The sequence below is a fragment of the Delphinapterus leucas genome, chromosome 16, assembly GCF_059928025.1.
Source record: "Delphinapterus leucas isolate spDelLeu-1000000601 "Yukka" chromosome 16, BTC_Dleu_Yukka2, whole genome shotgun sequence".
NCBI lineage: Eukaryota > Metazoa > Chordata > Mammalia > Artiodactyla > Monodontidae > Delphinapterus > Delphinapterus leucas.
In genome coordinates, this window is record NC_143144.1 from 25,482,241 (window position 1) to 25,504,682 (window position 22,442).

Here is a 22,442-nt window from a genome sequence, read left to right on the forward strand (position 1 = left end):
CTCGTAATGGAATTTCCAGAACAAGTTCGGGCCCGAGAATGCACTCTCCTTGGGAGGTGGCAGAATGGTAGGGTTGGGGGTGGCCTGCTCTGCTTCTTTCCCTGCTGGGGAGGCCCCACATAGGCCGGCCTTGGAAGGAGAAGGAAGGGGACACCTGGCCCACACCTCAGCTGGCTCCACTGCAGCCGCCATCTCGAAATGGGCCCTCCTTCTGGGCATTTGACAAAGGTTGGCCAATCTGAGGGGGCAGCAAGGGGGCTCGGGATTCCCCTTTCCCAGACCCGGGCTGGGTCCTTGCTCGTTGTCTCTGCACCTGACTCAGCACAGATGGACCCCTGTCCTTGTCCAAGTCTGGACTTGTGCACTGTCCAAGGTGTCCTTTGGGATCTCGATCTCTGGCCTCCCTGGAGATCTGTTTGTTGGCTCGTTTTACCTGTGCCTCCCAGTTTACGTGCAAGTACATGCAGTTTTAGAATAAACATGTTTATACACATTCCCACATACATACGAATTTCAAAATAGTATGACTTCAGTTATCTGCTGAAATATTTGGGACCTCACCCTGATGATAGACAGATGCCGGTAACCAACTGAGCTCTTCAGTTATGACCCACGGCGGGACACAGGTGATTTCTAAGGCAGCAAGTCACCTACGCTGTCGTCACCCGTCTCCTTCAGGTGCTCTGGAATTACACTCTGGGTTTGGGGTTTTTTCCTGAGGGGAAGCTGGACTGGAAGACCTTAGCTAGCACGGCCTGAGGACCTCTGGATGAAGACGCAGAAGAAGCTGTCACCTTTGCAACCAGAACAGTGTCACAGCTGTGTTGGAAAATTCAAACAGGCCCCTCCCTCAGCCACACACCTTCCAGGAAAGAGTCCTCAGGAGCAGCCGTATTAAAGGGTCTAGAGCAGGGCTGAGGGGGCCAGGCTTGCCCTCTGGTGGGTTTCCATTTGGAGAAATTGCCCGAAGGCCTATATAGTATGTGGCTCAATTGGATATAAACAGCTATTTGTTGTCATTTTTATTGCACGAAGGATCTTTCTGGAATATCTTTCCTACTTATCTACTGTTTCCAGAAGAATAAGTTATGGGTGAAAACAGATACAGCTGACATTTATTTTCCATTCCACCAGAACTTAGTTTCTCCCCCTTTCTTGATTTCTTATACAGAAATTTGATTTGATTTTAGTGCTTAAAATTAGCCACCACTTGTCGGAAATATAAACATCTCATAAATTGAGAGACGGGAGTAATTTGGTGAGGAGGCAGAGAGCCAGAAGGTTCCCGTTGCCAGGCTGTCTGCCCTGAGCGGTGCCTGGCTTCCTGGCCAGGGCAGCGCTGGAGGGGAGCGCGGGCCAAACCTCTCCTGGTGCAGACGGGGAAACGGAGGGCCGCGGGGAGGAACTGGCCCAGGCCGCCTCCTGATCTGGTGGCCGGGCCTGCCTTGCCATCCCTTCTCCAGGAGGAGGGTCTCGGAGGCCAAGAGGGAGCCCAGACGTGGCCCAGAACTGCCAAGGCCTGGACATGATGTCCTAAATAGATGAGGGTGATCACTAGGGAGGTTCTGATCTGGATGTCAGTGAGGGGGTGGGGTGGAGGTGGGGCTGGTGGGATCTGCAGTTACAAAGAGGTTTGAAACTTATTTCCTAGCCCTTGCATATGACAGGGCTTGGGTCTTTGCCCTAAACAGTTCACTGGGTGGAAAAATAGGGGTTCCTTTAACTCTTCCCTGGGGAGAGGGCTGAGGGTATGGGGGCTAGTCCAGTCCCAGGAATCCCAGGGCTTCCATGGCTGGTAGAGGAGAGCTGGTGTGTGCGTGGAGGGTGGTCACCAGGCGGCGGGAGGGGTCTGCTCCCCCTAAGGCTGTGTGCTGAAGTTTCTCCTCATCCTCACGTCAGTGGTGGGAGGTGGACTGGCTTCCATCGAATGTTTTCGTCCAGAGGTGGGAAATGAATATCCTGCTTGCTCTGCAAGGCCAGACCAGAGGCCCAGGGACTTGCAGTCGGGACTACGAAAGAATGCTCCAAGTGGGCCCTCAGGGCAGGAGCAGGGCCCGAGCGGCCTGAGGTAATAGAGCTTAGGTCAAACAGCCACACAGAGCTGGGCTGTTGTTCTAGTGCTGTCCCTTACTTGCTGGGTGACTCTGGGCAAGTTACTTAACCATTCTGAACCTCTGTTTCCTCATCCATGAGATGAGTCTAATTTTTTTTTTTTTTTTTTTTTTGCGGTACGCGGGCCTCTCACTGTTGTGGCCTCTCCCGTTGCAGAGCACAGGCTCCGGACGCGCAGGCTCAGCGGCCATGGCGCACGGGCCCAGCCACTCCGCAGCATGTGGGATCTTCCCAGACCGGGGCACGAACCCGTGTCCCCTGCATCGGCAGGTGGACTCTCAACCACTGCGCCACCAGGGAAGCCCGAGATGAGTCTAATATTAGTGCCTATCTCATAGGGTTGTCGTAAAGATGAATTAAGATGTGTAAATATAAGTGGCAGGTACTGTTATTAATAGCAGTGGCAATAAGACTGTTCATAAAGGGCAGAATGTAGAGAAGTGTGTTTCAACTCAGTAAGCCATTACGAGTGTCCCCACACAGAATAGGTTATATCTTGAGAGGGGGAGCTCCCTGTCACTGGAGGCATCCAAGCAAATGTCAGAGGTCCCCTGACTGGGGATGTTGTCAGGGTATTGAAGCCTCAGACTGGGGCAGGCATGGCCATCTTGAAAGGGAGGGGTGGGCTGGAAGGTAATACTTTGCAGCCCAGCCCTATGCTGTGCGCATCATTCTGGAACCTGCGTCCCTCATATGAGGCACTGAGGTCTGGCGGCCACAGGGACCCAGTGGGTGATGTGGCAGGGAATGCCAGATTCTGAAGAATCCTCCTGTGTAGTGGGTTAACCAAGTCCCAGAACGGGGGAGGCTGTGATCAAGCGACCCAGTGTCGGGGGTGGGGGGCGGGGGGCGGTAGCTGGATGGAGTCTCCTGCCCCCTGGTCTGGAGAATTCTTCTCTGCCGGGCTGTTTGCAGAGCTGCTGTGATGGGCAGAGAGAAACAGAGCAACTACAGCCCTCAGTGAGCCTTGGTTTGTGTGAGTTTGGCCTGGATGAAGCACAGGTTGTCTGACTTGTGCTGTGAGGGTCTCTTGCTTTGCTTGGTCCAGGGGGGTTTTGGTGGGGTGGCAACAGTGCCCTTGGGTATCAGACGGGGGTACAGAAGTTGGGGTGGGATGGATGGGCGTGGGGCTTGGCAGAGAGTCTCTCTTGGCAGCCGAGCTGCAGTAGCTTTGGGTGGAATGCCCTGGGCCCTCCCATCCTGCAGCCCTGTGTACCCTGGAAGACGGCTTCCTTCGGCGGGCTCTGCGGGTCCACAGTGGCAGAAGCCCTTTGACTTGGGCCTCTCACTTATGCAGGTAAGAGGCCCATCACTTATGCAGGTTTGGCTCAGTCTCTCCCCACGAGCCTGAATGCCTCCCCAGCCCCACACTGCCCTTCCTGCTTCCACACCTGTGCCTGGGTCCCCTACCTGCTGTGCCCTTTCCAGCTCACGTAGGTTTCTTTTGCTACCCTGTCAGTTTCTCCCTTCTTCCGATGCACTGATTACCCTGCCGCTGGCCGTAGAGGTCGAGCGGAGACTGCCAGTCCCAGGGTGATCATGTGACTCGGGCTGGACCAACCACAGTCTCCCTTGGGCTGTTCCAGATGAAACTATGCAAGGAAAGCCTGCTTGTCTGTGGTGTCAGAGCAGAGCTGTGCCCCTAAGAACATAGCCTGGTCCGGGAGAATGAAGATGATGCAGAGCGGCCCGTGAGGAGGGTGGAGAGGGAGCCGTGGGCACTGGGCCCCTCACTTCCAGTGCCTGCACCTGCCATGGTTTGTCCAGGGGCCAACACACTCCCCTTTGGTCCAAGGGGGTTCAAGTTGAATTTTTGCCCCTTACAACCGAGAGCCTGATGGATACCTGTCCCTCAGGTATATCCGCCAGTGCGCAAAGCCCAACAATTTGGATACCCTCTGCTCCTCTGTGGGCCCCTCCATCCAGACAATGAGCAACTCACAGCCGAAGGCTGGGCCTTATTTATCTGTTTCTCCCTGCCGTGGGCACATGGCAGGTGCAAAAGTAAAAAAAAAGGGAAAGCGCTTTAAATGAAAGGACGTGTGCTTAATATAGAGTTTGACGTTGTCATTTTAGTAAGCAGACCAGAACTTTTGCAGACAATTGAGTGTCACCTGTTCAAATGGTTACCTTGGGAAGCCCCAAACGTATTCGGGTAAGGCTGGCTATTTTCCCTAGAACGTTTTTTGGCCTCCTGATTGGAGCAGAAGGCCATCCTGGATTTGATCCAACATGGTGTTTGCAGTTTGATGGAGAGACATAGCAGGAAGGGACAGGAAGAAGATGGGCTGCTGCTGGGAGTTCGCTGTTGTGTGCTCAGGAAGCCTTGAAGGGGGTTCCCTAAGAAGCCAGCTCAGAACAGGCTGAGGTGGGACAGTGGGTGGAATTTTGTTGCGCACGGTAGCGGCTGCTTTACAAAGAGGCAGCTCCTATGCAAAGGGGAAGGTGTCTAAAAATGGCTCGTCCACTCCGTGCTGTGTGTTCACAGCTGCGTTCCCAGTGTCTGGCGCAGGGCTGGTGTGTCGTAGGCACTCCATAGGTATTTGTCGAATGAGTGAGGGAATTCAACAAGTATATATTTTTAAAGGATTGCCTCCTATTTTCCAGGCACCATGATGGGTGTCTCTTACTGCTTTATAGAGCTGATGTGTGGGTGGTAGGTAGGGGACCTGTACCACGTCTGTTCACACACACCCAGTTATATGTTTCATTGGGCCCTGTGAATATTGCCTTCATTGGGACCTAATAACATGTTGGCTGGGCTTGGCCAAGGTTATATTTTTATGTTTTCATTTCCAAGGCCAGCACTTGATTTTTGTTTTTTTAGGGGCCTGTTTTGATGCAGGCGATAAATTAGAGTAAAAACAGAGCGCACACTCCTGGGGCACTGTCCTGGCTCGTTTATCGTCAGCAGGCTGCCCCCCCTGGTGTGTATGCGCACATCCTTTAAATCTGAAATAACAGCGCTTTGTACTGGAGTTGGGGTCCAGTGCCCACCTTAGGTAGGGGTAATTAACCTTTACTAATAGGACTTTCCCTTCTTGTCTGTTTGTAGATACAGGCAAATCCGCAGGATAGTGATAGCGCTTTGGGGTGCTTTGGTGTGTGTACCTAGTCCCTGTGACAGTGACCTGCCATTTTAAGCACTCGAACCCTTTGTTTAAATGAAACGTTACGTGGAATCCCGTGAGTGTACAACACAGTGGAAGTGGATCTGCTCTGCTTGCAATGGGCATGGGAGCCCGTGCTTGGCCCCCTGACACCCCCTCGCATGTCCCTGCTGGCATCCCAGGGCCCCCCAAGCCCCTAGAGGAAGAGCCTGTACTCGTTTAGTCACACACGTTTGTAGTCGCACACGCTCACCCGTTCTGCCGTGTGTTCACATCTCTTCTCTCTCCCCCTCTTTCCTTCTGCTCGCTGTGCCCCTGGTTCAGGCGGGCCTCATCCGCACAGACAGCACTGACTACTTCATTGAGCCCCTGGAGCGGGGGCAGCAGGAGACGGAGGCCAGCGGGAGGATGCACGTGGTGTACCGCCGGGAAGTCGTCCAGCAGGCGTGGACAGAGCCTCTTGGGGACCTTCACAATGAAGGTAGGCTGTGGGTGGGGCCCCCATCTCTACCTCCGTCCTCACCTCGGGGGTGTTTTTAGGTAACTTCTGGCCTGAACGTCTCAACTCCTGGCCTCAGTCTTCTCAGCTGTGTAATGGGACTGGGCCATGTAGACCTATTGCACCAGCAAAGAAATGCCACTGGGCTTTAGGGGCTACCATAACAGGCTGGAGTTGGGGGCCAGAAGGGTACTTGAGTCCCCTGAACTGTAGTCCTTGGGACTCCAGTGTCTCTGAGGGGCTCAGTGCTGCTTTGCAAGGCTGTTTCTCTGCCAAGGCAGAAGGTGGAATGGCTGCAGTTAGCTCTTCCCCCCGCTGAAAATCATCTCAGCCCCTGGGAACCACGGGAAGGAGGTTCTTAGGGCACTTGTAGGGAGACTGCCTGGGGTCAGACCACCAGGGTCAGCTCTGTGTCCAACAGACCATTTAAAAATCCTACTTCCACCACTGTCTACTGTGTGACCCCAACAAGTTACTTAACATCCCTGAGCCTCTTTTTCTAATCTGTAAAGTGGGGGTGATCATTGTTACCTCTAAGGCTGTGTGTATTATAGTGTGTATAGAAATACCCGCATGGAGCTTAGCACATAGTAGGTGTTTGATGAATCGTTGCTCTTATCACGGTCTTGTTATTAAGGTAACTGCCGCCATGTTAGGGTGAGAGCCCTGCGAGGGGCGTCTCTGCACCCCAGTGACCAGCACCAGAGCCTGCACCCCGGCCTGCACGCCTACTCAGGATGCGTGGTTAAGTGAATGAAGGAGTGGGTGCGACCTGTGCTGGTCCTGGGCCCGTGCCAACTTCATAGTCGGACTGAGCTTTGTCTCGAAGTCCCTTTGGCCACTAAGACATGAGACCCTGGGTGGAATCTGGCCATGAGTGACCACACCCTCCTGCCTGGGCCCTGGCAGGGTTGGGCCCAGTGTGAAGGAATGCCTGGAAACCAGTTGTCCCCACATATAATGCCTCCTCTGAAGCCCCAGCTGCTCCCCCCCTGTTGCTCATAGTGATGCTGCACTTACGTTGCGATGGTGGAGGCCTGGCGGCGGCGGTGGGGTGGGGGGGAGCTGAGGGACTGGGCGGAGCCTCCGGGGGGCTGGGGAGGGTTTCAGGAGCAGGTGGTGACCATTCCCACCACCATGGCTGGGAGGAATGACAAGTCTCCCTCAGGCTCCAATTTTATCTGAGGCCAGTTCTGAATCAAAAGACCATAAATCCTCCCTTATGGGGAGAGACCTTGGGGAAGTCCTACTCCAGGACTGTGAGCCTGGAACCGACCACACAGCCCACCACCACGGTCATTGGCTGGGAGGCCGAGACCGCTGAGCTCAGGGTGGGGGTCAGGCCCCGAATGCTGCTTTGACTCCCTTTCATCAGGCTGCCCGGCTGAACCTCCTGTGGGCCTGTGGGTGGTGTCATGCCCTTGGCCCATGTGGGTCCTTCCTTAGAAAGACAAGGGTGATAGGGGACTTTCTTGAAAACCTGTGACTCACTCACTGTTAATTTAAGGCCAGCATTGCATCTGAGCCCAGTTTGTGAAGTGTTTCTGGATGCGGCTGTCTCCATTTAACATCTCGGTTAAGATGAGAGGTTTGACCTTGGAGGCTGTGCCCTGGACGTTCCTATGCTCCTAATGCTGTCCTTTCCTCAGTCCTGCTCTGTAGCCGCCTTCCCACCGTCCAGGTCCCTGGGACCTGGATGCCAACAGGACATATGTGCCTGTTGCCAGAGTTCTGGCTCCTCGGCTGGGGGCCGGGGCTGCCAGATGCCAGGGCAGCTCGTCCCCTGGCCAGGCTGGGGCTTAAGGCTGTTGCTGCTTTTTTTAATCGAGAGAAAATCCATTTTAACATATACAATTCAGTTTGGGTTTTTGTTGTTGTTGTTGTTTTTTTTTAACATCTTTATTGGGGTATAATTGCTTTACAATGGTGTGTTAGTTTCTGCTTTATAACAAAGTGAATCAGTTATACATATACATATGTTCCCATATGTCTTCCCTCTTGCATCTCCCTCCCTCCCACCCTCCCTATCCCACCCCTCCAGGCGGTCACAAAGCACCGAGCTGATCTCCCTGTGCCATGCGGCTGCTTCCCACTAGCTGTCTACCTTACCACGTTTGTTAGTGTGTATATGTCCATGCCTCTCTCGCCCTGTCACAGCTCACCCTTCCCCCTCCCCATATCCTCAAGTCCATTCTCCAGTAGGTCTGCGTCTTTATTCCTGTCTTACCCCTAGGTTCTTCATGACATTTTTTTTTCTTAAATTCCATATATATGTTAGCATACGGTATTTGTCTTTCTCTTTCTGACTTACTTCACTCTGTATGACAGACTCTAGGTCTATCCACCTCATTACAAATAGCTCAATTTCATTTCTTTTTATGGCTGAGTAATATTCCATTGTATATATGTGCCACATCTTCTTTATCCATTCATCCGATGATGGGCACTTAGGTTGCTTCCATGTCCTGTCTATTGTAAATAGAGCTGCAATGAACATTTTGGTACGTGACTCTTTTTGAATTGTGGTTTTCTCAGGGTATATGCCCAGTAGTGGGATTGCTGGGTCATATGGTAATTCTATTTGTAGTTTTTTAAGGAACCTCCATACTGTTCTCCATAGTGGCTCTATCAATTTACATTCCCACCAAGAGTGCAAGAGTGTTCGCTTTTCTCCACACCTTCTCCAGCATTTATTGTTTCTAGATTTTTTGATGATAGCCATTCTGACCGGTGTGAGATGATATCTCATTGTAGTTTTGATTTGCATTTTTCTAATGATTAATGATGTTGAACATTCTTTCATGTGTTTGTTGGCAGTCTGTATATATCTCTTCACAGTTTTGTGGGACCATCACCATTATCTAATTCTAGAACACTTCCATCACTCCCATAAAAAACCTGATACCCATGAATTAGCTGTCACTCCTGTTTTCCTCTCCTCAACCCCCTGGCAACCACCAATCGATCTTCTCTCTCTAGAGATTTGTCTCTTCTGGACATCCCCTATATGTGGAATCATACAGTCTGTGGCCTTTGTGACTGGCCTTCTTTCACTTAGCATGTAGGGTTCATCCGTGCTGGAGCATGTATCAGTACTTTACTCCTTTTTATGGCAGGGTAATAGTCCATCCTGTGGAGACACCACATTTTGTTTATCTGTTCTTCTGTTGGTGGACATTTGGGTTGTTTCCATTTTTTGGCTATTATGATAATGCTGCTATGAACATTCTTGTACAAGGTTTTGTGTGAACATATGTTTTCAATTCTTTTGCATATATACCTAAGAGTGGATTGCTAGGTCCTATGACTACACTGTGTTTAACTTTTGGGGGAACTGCCAAACTGGTTTTCAAAGCAGCTGCACCATTTTCCATTCTCATGGGGCTTCTTGGGTGGGCTCAGTGAAAGTTCCCAGTGACCTGCTGCCCTCACCTCTCCTCGCTTTGAGGATTCCCTATATCTGGCCCATAAAAGAGGGTGTGACTGGAACATCTCCAAGGTCTATAGCTGATGTCAGCAGGCCCTCCCCAATGCCCGTTACTGTTTTTGTTGAGAGAGAAACCTGGGTGCCGGTTAGGGTGTGATAATGGGGAGTGGCAGGTTTGGGTTTACATTCTGGCCTTTTGCCATGAACTTGCTGTATGACCTGAGATGAGTCAGGCAACCTCTCTGAGCTTCCCTTTGACAGGCCTGGCAGGGAGAGCTGTGAGGGGTCAAGTTCCCCATTTCACTTGCACTGCTGCAACCTCCGGGCACTGCTCATGTGCTGGAAGTGGCTGTTATGATTGTATTCACTCCGTGGATAGAGCCCTTGCCCCTCCTTCTCCCCTCCTGGGGGTCTTCTCCCCTCCCAGGAATTTGTCTCTGGGCTGCTGCACTCACCGTTGGACTCACTTTTGGACAGCAGGGCCACCAGGAGCTCTGGTGCAGTGTCACCTGCAGAGACAGAGGCATTGGCCTCAGGGGCAGGGAGGGTGGACACCAGCCTGAGCCCTGCTCACCAGGCTGTGCATTGCATTGTTCAGAGGGCCGGCTGCCCATTTCTGGTTTCTCCACTAGGCCAGTGTCCATACATTTTCCCAACTCTTTTTTTTTTTCATTAAATTTATTTATTTATTTATTTTTGGCTGTGTTTGGGTCTTTGTTGCTGCGCGCAGGCTTTCTCTAGTTGCAGCGAGCAGGGGCTACTCTTCGTTGCGGTGTGTGGGCTTCTCATTGCGGTGGCTTCTCTTGTTGCGGAGCACGGGCTCTAGGCATGTGGGCTTCAGTAGTTGTGACACACGGGCTTAGTTTCTCTGTGGCATGTGGGATCTTCCCGGGCCAGGGCTCGAACCCATGCCCCCTGCATTGGCAGGCGGATTCTTAACCACTGCGCCACCAGGGAAGCCCGGCATGCGGACTCTTAGTTGTGGCATGCCTGTAGGATCTAGTTCCCCAACCAGGGATTGAACCCGGGCCCCCTGTACTGGGAGCGCAGAGTCTTACCCACTGGACCACCAGGGAAGTCCCCATTTTCCCAACTCTTAAATCTAGTGCTTTCCTTCCTTTGCACGATAGCACTACTAACCAAAGGGAAAACAGAAACAGTGACATGGAGCCCTGTGGTTCCCTGTTGCCCTGTGATCCGATTTCAGTCCCTGAAGTACCCATGTGCATGGAGGCTTAGAGGCAGAACTCGGGTGTCCGTTGATTCATTCCTGAGGGTCACCCACACTGTGGGCGGGGTCTCCTTATACTCACATTAGATGCTGCAGGCACAGCTCCCCCTGCTCGGGGCCCTGTGTTCCCCGCACTCCAGCAGGTTGTCTCCTGCTCTCCGCCAGCCAGTTCCGATACGCCCTTCTCCAGAAGCCTTCCCCAGCTCCCCAGTCCCGGTGTGGGTCTCGGTGTGGAAGCCTGCCCTAGTCAGTCCTACTATAGCCCTTGACGTTACTCTATTGATACCATCTGGTGTCTTATCTGTCACCTGCACTAGGCAGGGGGACTCAAGGACAGGGCCCTACCTTCATCACCCACCCACCCTCAACCCTTCTAGGAAGTGTGGGGACCCTCCTGCAGCCACACCTCTGGATACATGCTGGGATTGTAGGGGTGGCATCTTTACAGCCTCAGACCCTGGCCCAGTCTTGGGGGTGGGGGGGTTCTCAAATAACAGTGGGTAAATGAATAGTCTTAGAAATCAGTGCACAAGTATCAGAGCTTCAGGGTAGGATGGCAGGAAATTCATTAAGTTCAGTTGAAGTTTTCTTGAGGGACCCCAGCTTCCTGTCCTGCTTTCATAGCTTTCCCTATGGTGTCCTCATGCACCCTCACTCCACTGCCCCAACAGATGTTGCTCCATTCCTTATTCAGGCTATGGTGTAAATGACTGATAACTGCCTGAGGTGTTACCTTTCTAGGTAGCAGTATGTTTCAAAGCAAGGCCTTTGGATTCGGACAGACATGGACACACTACTTTGAACCTTAGTTTGTTTGCCTGTATAATGGAGTCGATAACCTGACAGAGTTGTTGTAAGGGCTGGATTGGATTGGATTAGATTAAGGGTCAGAAACTAAGGTCCATGGGCCAAATGTGGCCTACCACTTGTTTTTGTAAATAAAGTTTTATTGGGACCTAGATAGACTCATTTGTTTACATATTGTCTGTAGCTGCTTTTATGCTCCAACTGTCGAATTGAAGAGCTGAGACAGAGACCGGAAGGCCCACAAAACCTAAAATATTTAGTGTCTGATCCTTTACAGAAAAAATTCGACAACTTCTAGATAACATCATACAAGTTAATAAATGCTGGTTAAAGAAGTAAATATTTTGCTTTCATCCAAAAGGCCAAAGCTGTGATGGTGAAATTTGGAGTTGCTGGCGGTGATTGGGAGGGATTTGAGGGGCACAGGGCATGCTCCAGGGGTCCCTAAAATGCCCCGCATAGGCCACGGTAACATCACAATTTTTTTTCCTTTATTAAGATGTTTACACCCAGTGCCACCTTTGATTTTTACAGCAAGCTTGTGGGGCAAGAGATCAAGGATTATCCCTCCCCATGTCACAGCGGGGGAGGGAAGCCTGGAGCAGCAGTGGGGCTTGGGCTAGGATGCACAGGGAGATGGGACTGAGTAGGAACTGGAACCCGGGCCAGTTCTCGCCTCTCTGCTCTTCATTGCCTCAGAGACTCGCCGTGTCCTCGTGCCAGGGAAAGGGCTCATGCCCACCAGTTACCTGGTATGGCACAAACCCTCATGCTGCCTTGGCTTTCAGAGGCAGGGAAAGGGGCACGCTTGACGGGGGCGGCGTCACGGTGACAGTCCCTTATGTGGGTTTGACCTCGGTTTCTTCCTGTCCCGGTTCCAGCTTTTGGCCTGGGTGACCTTCCCAACCTGCTGGGCCTGGTGGGGGACCGGCTGGGAGAAGCAGAGAGGAAGCGGCGACATGCCAAGCCGGGCAGTTACAGCATGGAGGTGCTGCTGGCGGTGGACGACTCGGTGGTGCGCTTCCACGGGAAGGAGCACGTGCAGAACTACGTCCTCACCCTCATGAACATCGTGAGTGTCCCCGAGTCCCGGGGCTGGGGGCAGGGGCTGGGGTGGGGGCCACCGGCGCTGGTCTGATGGACAGTTTCTCCTGGGCCTGGTGTTTTCTGGGTAGACTCGGGGAAGTCACTGCCTGCTCCTTAATCCAGCTGGACAGCGATTTCCGCGGTGAGATGGGCCTGAGCAGGCATGACGTCCACCCCAGGCCTCAGCGGGGTCTCAGCTGTGCATGCCCGTGCTGAGGTGCTACAGACAAAACAGAGCCCATGGCCAGTGGCTTCTGGGCTTGGACACATTCAGAGCCTGGGTCAGGCATGGCCGGGGGCCTCACTTGCCGTAGAGTTGAAGGGACTTCCCTGAGATTCATCATCTGGAGGAAATGCCCAATCCCAGGCTGGGGAGACTGGCTAGTGAGCTGTCTGTCTGCTAGGGGGGATCCCAGGCCGCCAGGGTGGGCCTTGGGTGTTCACAGAGATCAGACGGGCAGGGAAAATGAGGGTCATGGGCAAATTTTGAGACTGTGAAGCAGAGAGGCCATGCACTGTCCAAAGTAGGTGGTCACTGCTCAGCTGCCACTGGCGGCTCTCATGCTGAGATGCAGGGCTCTTGTCACAGAAAGGCCAGTTTTTTAAAGAAAAGTTAGAAATGCAGACAGTTTTGTGTTTTTTTTTAAACTTTTTATATAGAAAATTTAAATTGAGGTATCTAAGTGAAACACCCAGTTTTTTAAAATGCTAAAATAAAGAAACCCACTGTGAATGCTGAATAAAACCTATTTACACACCACATTTGGCCTGTGGGCTACAGTTGGGCACCTCTGACCTAAAGGCGTAGAGACAAGGGAGACCAGGGGAAAGGCGGGTGAAAGCGTCAGGGGTGGGCTTGCGCTGTTTCTCTTCCGGCAAGAGGCCTTTGTCAGAGGCGCCTGCGGCTGTGGCTCTGGGAGGATGGGGACCGGTCTAGGCGCAAGTGGGACCTATGGTGGAAACTGCTCAGGCCTCGGCCGGATGCTGGGGAGACGGGATAGGACCTTAGGCCCTCCTTTATGAAGCCAGGTGGAGGTGTGACGTGGGGGTCAGGCCCCAGCTCAGAATACTAGGGTGCTGTGGAGTTCAGGCAGGAGGAGGCAAGCACCCCATCAACAGGAGACAACAGGGCGGGGCCTTCAGCTTGGAGTCTGCGGGAGACCCAGCTCGACGGCTCATCATAAACATTCATCCGGAACATAAGAGCTGAGAAGGAAGATATATATACATGGTGGGACCTCTTTATTTTTTATTTTATTTAAAAATTTTTTATTGGAGTATAGGTGATTTACAGTGTTGTGTTAGTTTCAGGTGTACAGCAAAGTGAATCAGTTATACTTATATCCACTCTTTTTTAGATTCTTTTCCCACATAGGCCATCACAGAGCATTGAGTAGAGTTCCCTGTGCTAAGAAGGACCTACTGGTCCTTATTAGTTATCTATGTTATATATAGTAGTGTGTATATGTCAATCCCATTCTCCCAATTTATCCCTCCCTCCCCCTTCCCCCCTGGTAACCATAAGTTTGTTTTCTACACCTGTGACTCAATTTCTGTTTTGCAAATAAGTTCATTTGTACCAGGTGGGGCCTCTTTAGAAAGCCAAAGTTTCCAGCCCCTGCATGGACCTCCACTGGCCTTAAGATTAGGGTCCTCTGACCTGAGGCCTGTAAGAAAGTTGGCTGGCTGCATTCTCGTGCAGACCAAAAGGCGACTGCAGGCGGGCCGGGGCTGCGATAGGATCAACTTACACTCAGTCTAACATGCAAGGTTCTTGGAGGCTGTGACGGACGGACGTGCAGCCAATCACAATGATCACAGTACTGCGTGGGGAGGAACATTAGTGGATTGGCCAAGAGCGTGGGCTTTGAAATCAACCAGTCCGGCTCTGCCCCTTCCTGTCTTTTGACCTTGGGGGCAAGTCAAAACCCCAAAACACCAACCCTCTCGAGTGTCCCTTTTTTGGGTGCTTCAGGTCTTATTTGTGGCATGTGGGTTCTTTCATTGTGGCGCGTGGACTTCTGTCTAGTTGTGGCGCGTGGGCTCTAGAGCGCATGGGCTCTGTAGTTGCGGCACGCGGGCTCTCTAGTTGATGCGCATGGGCTTAGTTGCCCCACGGCATGTGGGATCTTAGTTCCCTGACCAGGGGTCGAACCTGCGTCCCCTGCATTGGAAGGTGGATTCTTTACCACTGGACCACCAGGGAAGTCCCTCCCCACTTTTAAAACAGCATTACCTGGGGACTTCCCTGCTGGTCCAGTGGTTGGGACTTCACTTTCCAGTGCAGGTGGTGTGGGTTCGATCCCGGGTCAGGGAGCTAAGATCCCACATGACTCGTGGCCAAAAAACCAAAACGTAAAACAGAAGCAATATTGTAACAAACTCAATAAAGACTTTAAAAATGGTCCACGTTAAAAACAAAAGCAAAAAACCAAAAAAACCCAAATAAAACAAAAACCCCCCAGCACTACCAGTACTTACTACGCAAGGGTTTGGGGACATTAAATGAGGCGCATAGCACATAGCATGGTACCTCGCATGGCATAAGCTCCCAGTAAGTAGTTGGTGATAATAATATGGCTTTCATGAGGGAAGTGGTAACACATTTCTGGGAACTAAACAGTTGATGAGCAGAAGTGCCAACTCCATGGTCATGCCAATCCCCCTGGCAACATTTGTAGGAAAATAAAACAGCGTGATGCTGCCTGTGCTGTCTGGGGTCTATAATCCAGCCACATGGGAGGCAAGGTGGCTCTTAGGAGGGCACGCAACCAGACGCTTGTAAGCTGTGTGACCTTAGGCAAGGGACCTGTATTCTTCGGAATGTGTAGCTTGTAAGTGATGGAAAACGAATTCAAACTAGGTTAAGAAAAACAGGGCTAAAAGAAATGGGCCAGGTTGTGGAAGGGACAGGATGGAGCTGGTTGTAAGTATAATCGGTAGTAAAGGCTTACATGGACTCTGTTTTTAGGTTCCCTTCTCTCTGTGTGACATCCTAATTCTCTTTGACCAACATCTCTACAAGACAGATTCTGGCTATTAGCATCATGAAGCTCTTCTTTTTTTTTTTTTAAGTTTTTTTATTAAAGTATAGTTGATTTACAATGTTGTGTTAATTTCTGCTGTACAGCAAAGTGATTCAGTTATACATATATGTACATTCTTTTTTTAAATATTCTTTTCCATTGTGATTTATCATAGGATATTGAATATAGTTCTCTGTGCTAGACAGTAGGACCTTGTTGTTTATCCATTCTCTATATAAAAGCTTACATCTGCTCACCCCAACCTCCCACTCTATCCCTCCCCCAGCCCCCTCCCCCTTGGCAACCACCAGCCTGTTCTCTATGTCCGTGATTCTGTTTCTGTTTGATGGATAGGTTCATTTGTGCCAAATTTTACATTCCACATAGAAGTGATATCATATGGTATTTGTCTTTCTCTTTCTGACTTACTTCACTTAGCATGATAATCTCTAGGTCCATCCATGTTGCTGCAAATGGCATGATTTCATTCTTTTTTATGGCTGAGTAGTAGTCCATTGTATATATGTACCACATCTTGTTTATCCATTCATTGATCCATGGACATTTAGGTTGTTTCCACGTCTTGGCTGTTGTGAATAAACAGTACCCCTAGTATAAACATAGGGGTACCTGTGTCTTTTTGAATTAGAGTTTTGTCTGGATATATGCTCAGGAGAGGGGTTGCCAGATCATATGGTAGCACTATTTTTAGTTTTCTGAGGAACCTCCATACAGTTTTCCACAGTGGCTGCACCAACTTACATTCCCACAAACAGTGTAGGAGGGTTCCCTTTTCTCCACACCCTCTCCAGCATTTATTGTTTTGTAGACTTTTAAAAAAATTTTATTTATTTTATTTTATTTATTTTTGGCTGCGTTGGGTCTTCGTTGCTGCACTCAGGCTTTCTCTAGTTGCGGCGAGCGGGGGCTACTCTTCATTGCGGTGCGCGGGCTTCTCATTTCGGTGGCTCCTCCTGTTGCGGAGCATGGGCTCTAGGTGCACGGGCTTCCGTAGTTGTGGCTCACGGGCTTTAGAGCGCAGGCTCAGTAGTTGTGGCGCACAGGCCTAGCTGCTCTGCAGCATGTGGGATCTTCCCCGGGCCAGAGATTGAACCCATGTCCCCTGCATTGGCAGGTAGATTCCTAACCACTGCGCCACCAGGAAAGCCCTGTAGACTTTTAAATCATGGCCATTCTGACCAGTGTAAGGTGGTGCCTCATGGTAGTTTTGATTTACATTTCTCTAATAATTAGTGATGTTGAGCATCTTTTCAGTGAAGCTGACTCTTATTGCCATAGCTCCCTGGCCAGAGACAAAAGAAGTTTCCCCTCAAGTTCCCAGGCAAAAGTTCCTGGGGCTGGACTCTGATTGGTCTAAGTTTGGATCACATGACCACACTTTGGACCAATCACTATATGCTGGAGAAGGAGATAGAGTTTTTCAGAGGAGGAGAGGGACTGGACATAGGCATGGCCACTGGAGAAATTGTTCTGAGCTCACCAGACACCCCAGTCTGTGTCTGTTATACTATTTAATCCCTGAGAGCCTCCGTTTTTCAAAATAGCGTCTGCTCTTGGGTTGAATATGTGTAAAGTATTTAGCACACACCTGGCACATAGAGAGTACTCAAGCAATGTGTTCTGCGTTCTTATAGCCGTGTTGTCTTTGTGTGTGTATATGTGGTTCTTTGTCAAAGTCTCTGAAGGTGGGGTCCTTGAGGGTGAGAACTTTGACTTAGGCTGTTTTGAAACCCAGCAGCACACAGCATAGGTGTCTAGCACAACACCTGATAGGTGATCGGTAGATGTGGAAGTGAATGGTGTCTATGGGAGAAGCAGGGAGCCAGCATGGGAAAAGGAGAAAACAGCAGATTTCTGTCTACAATGCCAGCATTAAGAAAAGGGCAGGGGTAGAAATCAGCTCCAACTACAGGAGCCCCAGGGAGGGGAGGGGGGCCAGAAGGTCTGCCCCTTGCCACCTCTTTGTTTGATTACTAATTCTTTTATCCCTGAAGTAGCATGTGGTTTGCCACTCAAAAAGCAAAAGCTACCATGTGCAGCCATTTGAGAAAGAGAGGTAGGGGGAGGGTGACTCTGCCTATGAACACACCCACCTCACTGGAGCACTTGACCACCCACCCAGACTCTATAAATTGCTAGCGCAACCTAAGACCACACAACTGAGTACTAATCCCATTAATGGCAGAGCCAGGTTGGCCCCTGGAGCCAGCAGGTGGAGAACAGGAGGGAGAACGGGAAGGGGACAGGGGGCAGGGGAGGCCTTAGGAAGCGCTCGGTGCTGGGACCCTCGGTCCTGAATCCTGAAGACCCCAGGAATGTGAGCTGGGCTCTATTCACAGCCCCAGAGTTTGCTAAAAGAGAATTCTCAGAAAAAGGTAAAATCATGACTCTTCACACAGAAATAAAAGCAGGCGTTGTGTTAAAGATTTTACTCTACTCACTGATCAGTGAGGGAACCAAACAGATGTTACAAGCCATTCAAAAGAGAACCCAAAGAACAGAGACATTTATAGATCAGGAATTTTGAAACGAAAACGTGCAAATAGAGCCGAAATTGGCTTTTTCACAGGGTGGAAGGGAAGACGGAATTTACATGTCTGTAGACAAGAGTTTTGCATTGCTATCCGTTACCTAACACTGCTCTCAGTTGTAAAGTAGCTTCTGTAGCATCAGATTCAGATAAGGCCAATAGGTGTGCTGTGGACAGTGCATAGTTTTCACGGAAGTACACATTTTTATTCCCTGAATTTGCGGCCTGGACTGGGTTGCAGGTAGAGAGCCCTTTCCACGGATGCCAGGGAGTCTGATGGCGCATCTGACTTATGGGCTGCATCCTCCCTCCTGGAGCTAGAGAAGTGGCAGATTCCCTCAGGACACAAGGGCACACCCTGGATTCTGGCTGTGTGAGAGGACTACGTAACTAAATGGTGGGACCTTCCCCCCCATACCTCCCCAAGAGCTGACCTGCCAACGCCCCTCCTTTCTGGATTCTGCGTGGGGAGTAGGGTGTGGAGAGAAGGCCTAGAGTTAGGGGGGCTTGAGAGTGGGTAGTCTGAGGAAGACCACAGAGCTCTCTTTTCTTGGGCCACATGCTCCATTCTGTCTCGCATCTCTCAGAGAAAGCTTCCCGTCTGGGCCCCTGCATTAAGGATTGCGTTGCTCAGCTTCTCTTGGTTGGACTGAAGTGTGAGCACGGCAGCAGGTTCTGGAAGGGTAGAACAGACTTGCTGGAGCCCCACTCCCCAGCCGGCCTCATCCCCAGTCTGGGCTGTCATTCATTCATTTGTTCAGAGCCAGGTGCTACGCTGCCTCAGTGGGCCTCCCCTATGCTAGGCATTTGGCAAGATGGGGGTGGGTGTGATCTGGGCTCTTATGGTCATAAGTGACAGAGACCCAGCTCACACTAGCTTAAGCCAAAGAAGGGATTTATGGGACAGGACAGCTCCAGGGACTCGGGCCTCAGGTCCGTTAGGATGCTCTCTCCTTTCCTCCCTGCTTGTCTGCTTGGTGATATAAGCCAACAGGAGCCAGGCTTTCTCTCCATGGCAGGAAACAGGACCACTGGCAACCCCAGATTCCCACACTTCCTGCTCTTAGGACCCAAAGGCAAAGGGATCCTTTCTGCCCTCCTAGGGAGGATTAGCCTGGGTTGGGTCACATGGTCATCCTGGACTAATTGCTGTGATTGGAGCGCTGGGTTGGGCCCCCAGGTGGAGTCTACTGCTGCGAATGCGGTCAGGTGGAGCAGTGTCTGTTCCTAGAAATCAAGCGGTGAAGCATGCAGAGAGAAGAATAGTTTCCACAGTGAAGGGCTCAGAAAGAGTGGAAAATGTATGTAGTCCCTTCCCTCAGAGCACGTAAACTGTTGTATGTCCAGAAACAATTGCAAATTGGGGACTTCCCTGGCGGTCCAGTGGTTAGGACTCCACACTTCCACTGCAGGGGGCCCAGGTTAGATCCCTGGTCCAGGAACTAAGATCCTGCATGCTGCACAGCACGGCCAAAAAAAAAATAAATTAAAATTAAAAATAAATAAATAAGACACCATAGTGAAAGCCTTCATTTATTCATTAAAAATACATTAAAAAAACAATTGCAAATTACATAATTTTTGAAGTCATTAGAATCATTTTTGAGCAACCGCCGGGAGCCAGGCTCTTTATAAACGTGACCTCGTTTACTCAAGTCTCCCAATAACCCTGTGAGAGGTCTGAGTATCCCTGATGTCCTTACACAGAAACTGAGGCGCAGAGAGCTGGCTGTAACTTTTTGGTCTCCCTTCTGGTCGGGTACGGGGCTGAGATCTGAGTGACAATCTGTCGACTTCAGAGCCACCCTCTCCCCACGGCCTCTGCAGAGGTCTGTAGCCTCAGCCAAGTGGTGTTGTCCATAGCTGGTGACCCAGATGTCAGGGAAGAAACAACTTTTCCTCTACCCTCTTAGGTTTAGTACCTGGAGACATGCAATTTAAACTGACAAAAGACAGATTAGCAAGAGAAAAAGAAAGTTTGTTTACGTATGCAACGTGCTTGTCCGTGCAAGTGCTCAGTGATGAGTAACTCACAAAAGGGTGGTTAGAATTTGGGGCTTATATGCCTAACTTAATAAATGGATGAGAGGGGGGAAGAGGCTCTATGGGAAGGGCAAATAGGTTTCTTTAGGAAAGATAAATGGGCTTTAGGAGAACAACTGGGAAATAAGAAAGTTTGTGATAATATATGTTTATGCAGGTGCAAGTGGGCTTTCTGCCTTTTTTTTTTTTTTAATGACCATGAAATTCCTCTGAGGAGGGGATTTATAGTAGCCAGAAGTTGCTGCTTTGTCAGAGGTGGGAATTTCTGAGATGGTTTCTTTCTGCATCTGTTGAATCTCAAATGTCTTCAGCTTAAAATAATATTTATACCAACTCTACAGTTCTGAGTGGGTCCCCACACAGGCCAGGAGTGGGACCCCGGGAGTGACCCCAGGAAGTGAGTGATTATATGTGTGTGTGTCCTGGAGGGACCAGGGCCCTGTGCCAGTCCCTGAGGTCCCCGCTTAGGGTAGAAACCCACATGTTGTGGGTTCTGCGCCACTGTGTGCCCTTGGCAAGGCCCCTTACAGGACACACAGCACTGAAGGCCGTGCCAGGAGGCCCTGCTTTGGAGGCCTATTTCCATAGTCTTGGTTCTACCTTCCTTCTCACAACCTACCAGAAAGTAGGCGAGGAGGAGAGTAAATGTCTTCTCAGAGGTTCTGGAGGGCTGTTTGAGGCTGGTTCCTTGCTCACTGCTGCCTCACCCTTGTGGGTATGGGAGCAGAGGTGTGCAGCTGAGACAGAGCTTCCTTCAAGGGCTTGTTCCTCTGGGGAAGAGAGGCTCACAGCACTGAGATGGGCCACGCCTAAGGAGCTGCTGCCTTGCAAACCTGCGGCTACCCCAGGGGGAAAGTGAGGGTTTGGGGTTCGGACTTTCCCAGGTGCAGTGGACAGCCAGCCAGAGTTCCTCCTGTGGCAGTGAGTGGAGGGGCTGCCCACAACCTCTCACTCCCAGGGGACCAGCAGCACATCCTGTCCATCGTGTGGGAACTTGTATTTGGCTGGAATGCTTGAAGCGCTAATTCCCTTAGGGATTTCATGAAACCGGTAAAAAGGGTGTCCCTTTGCTCTTCCCTCGCAGCACCTGCCTGCCTGTGACCGTTTCTGATCCCGGTTTCCGGGGCCAGGGCTGGCCTGGTGGGATCAGAGAGAGATCTGGTTCCCAGGATGGATGGTCTCATTGTGCTAACCCAGGGAGGAGGGGACAAAGCCCTTAGTGGAACGCGGAATGATCTGATCAGGCCATCAGGCCCCAGTCACTGCAGCTCTCAGGGGCATCTTGCCTCTCACTTTACTTTTGCATTAACCTGGGCATGTGCTATAAATATTCATGCAGCTCTAGATGGTGGGCAAGGGCTCCTCCTCAGCAGTCCCTCACATGCTGCTGGGCCCTGGATGGACTTGGCTTTCCAAGCTGTTCCTCGCTTTACCCATCTGTAGTGGGTCTCTTTCCTTAAGGCTTCTTCAAATCTCAGGGCAAGGGAACCATTTAAAAAATTTTTTTATTGGAGTATAGTTGATTTACAATGTTGTGTTAGTTCCAGGTGTACAGCAAAGTGAATCAGTTATACATATACATATATCTATTCTTTTTCAGACTCTTTTCCCATGTAGGTTATTACAGAGTATTGGGTAGAGTTCCCTGTGCTATACAGTAGGTCCTTGTTGGTTATCTATTTTATATATAGTAGCGTGTGTGTGCTAATCCCAACCTCCTAATTTATCCCTCCCCTCCACGTTTCCCCTTTGGTAACCATAAGTTTGTTTTTGAAATCTGTGCGTCTGTTTCTATTTTATAAATAAGTTCATATACATCATTTTTTTAAACTAGAGTCCACATGAGTGACATCATATGGTATGTGTCTTTCTCTGTCTGACTTCACTTAGTATGATAATCTCTGGGTCCATCCACGTTGCTGCAAATAGCATTTTTTCATTCTTTTTTATGGTTGAGTAATATTTCATTGTATATATGTACCACATCTTCTGTATCCATTTCTCTGTCAATGGACATTTAGGTTGCTTCCATGACCTGGCTATTGTACATAGTGCTGCAATGAACATTGGGTTGCATGTATCTTTTTGGATTATGGTTTTCTTCAGACATATGCCCAGGAGTGGGATTGCTGGGTCATATGATAGTTCTGTTTTTAGTTTTTTAAGGAAGCTCCATACTGTTCTCCATAGTAGTTGTACCACTTTACATTCCCACCAACAGTATAAGAGGGTTCCCTTTTCTCCACACCCTCTCCAGCATTTATTGTTTGTAGACTTTTTGATGATAGCCATTCTGACCTATGTGAGGTGATACCTCATTGTAGTTTTGATTTGCATTTCTCTGATAATTAGTGATGTTGAGCATCTTTTCATGTGCTTTTTGGCCATCTGTATGTCTTCTTTGGAGAGATGTCTATTTACTTATTTTTTATTTTTTTGGCCACACTGCACAGCTTGCAAGACCTTAATTCCCCGACCAGGGATTGAACCTGTAGCCCCTGCAGTGGAAGTTCGGAGTCCTAACCACTGAACCACCAGGGAATTCCCAAG

General features: G+C 50.2%; 1 protein-coding gene across 2 annotated transcripts in view; it reads left to right on the forward strand.

Moving 5' to 3' along the window:
- ADAMTS14 (ADAM metallopeptidase with thrombospondin type 1 motif 14) overlaps nucleotides 1-22,442 on the forward strand; it is a 116,945-nt gene that overhangs the window by 19,295 nt on the left and 75,208 nt on the right. For both annotated transcript variants that reach the window (XM_089897618.1, XM_089897619.1), the window contains exons 3-4: nucleotides 5,547-5,703; nucleotides 12,068-12,258. In XM_089897618.1, coding sequence (XP_089753744.1) covers nucleotides 5,547-5,703; nucleotides 12,068-12,258 — 348 coding nt within the window. The remainder of the gene's footprint in view (nucleotides 1-5,546; nucleotides 5,704-12,067; nucleotides 12,259-22,442) is intronic.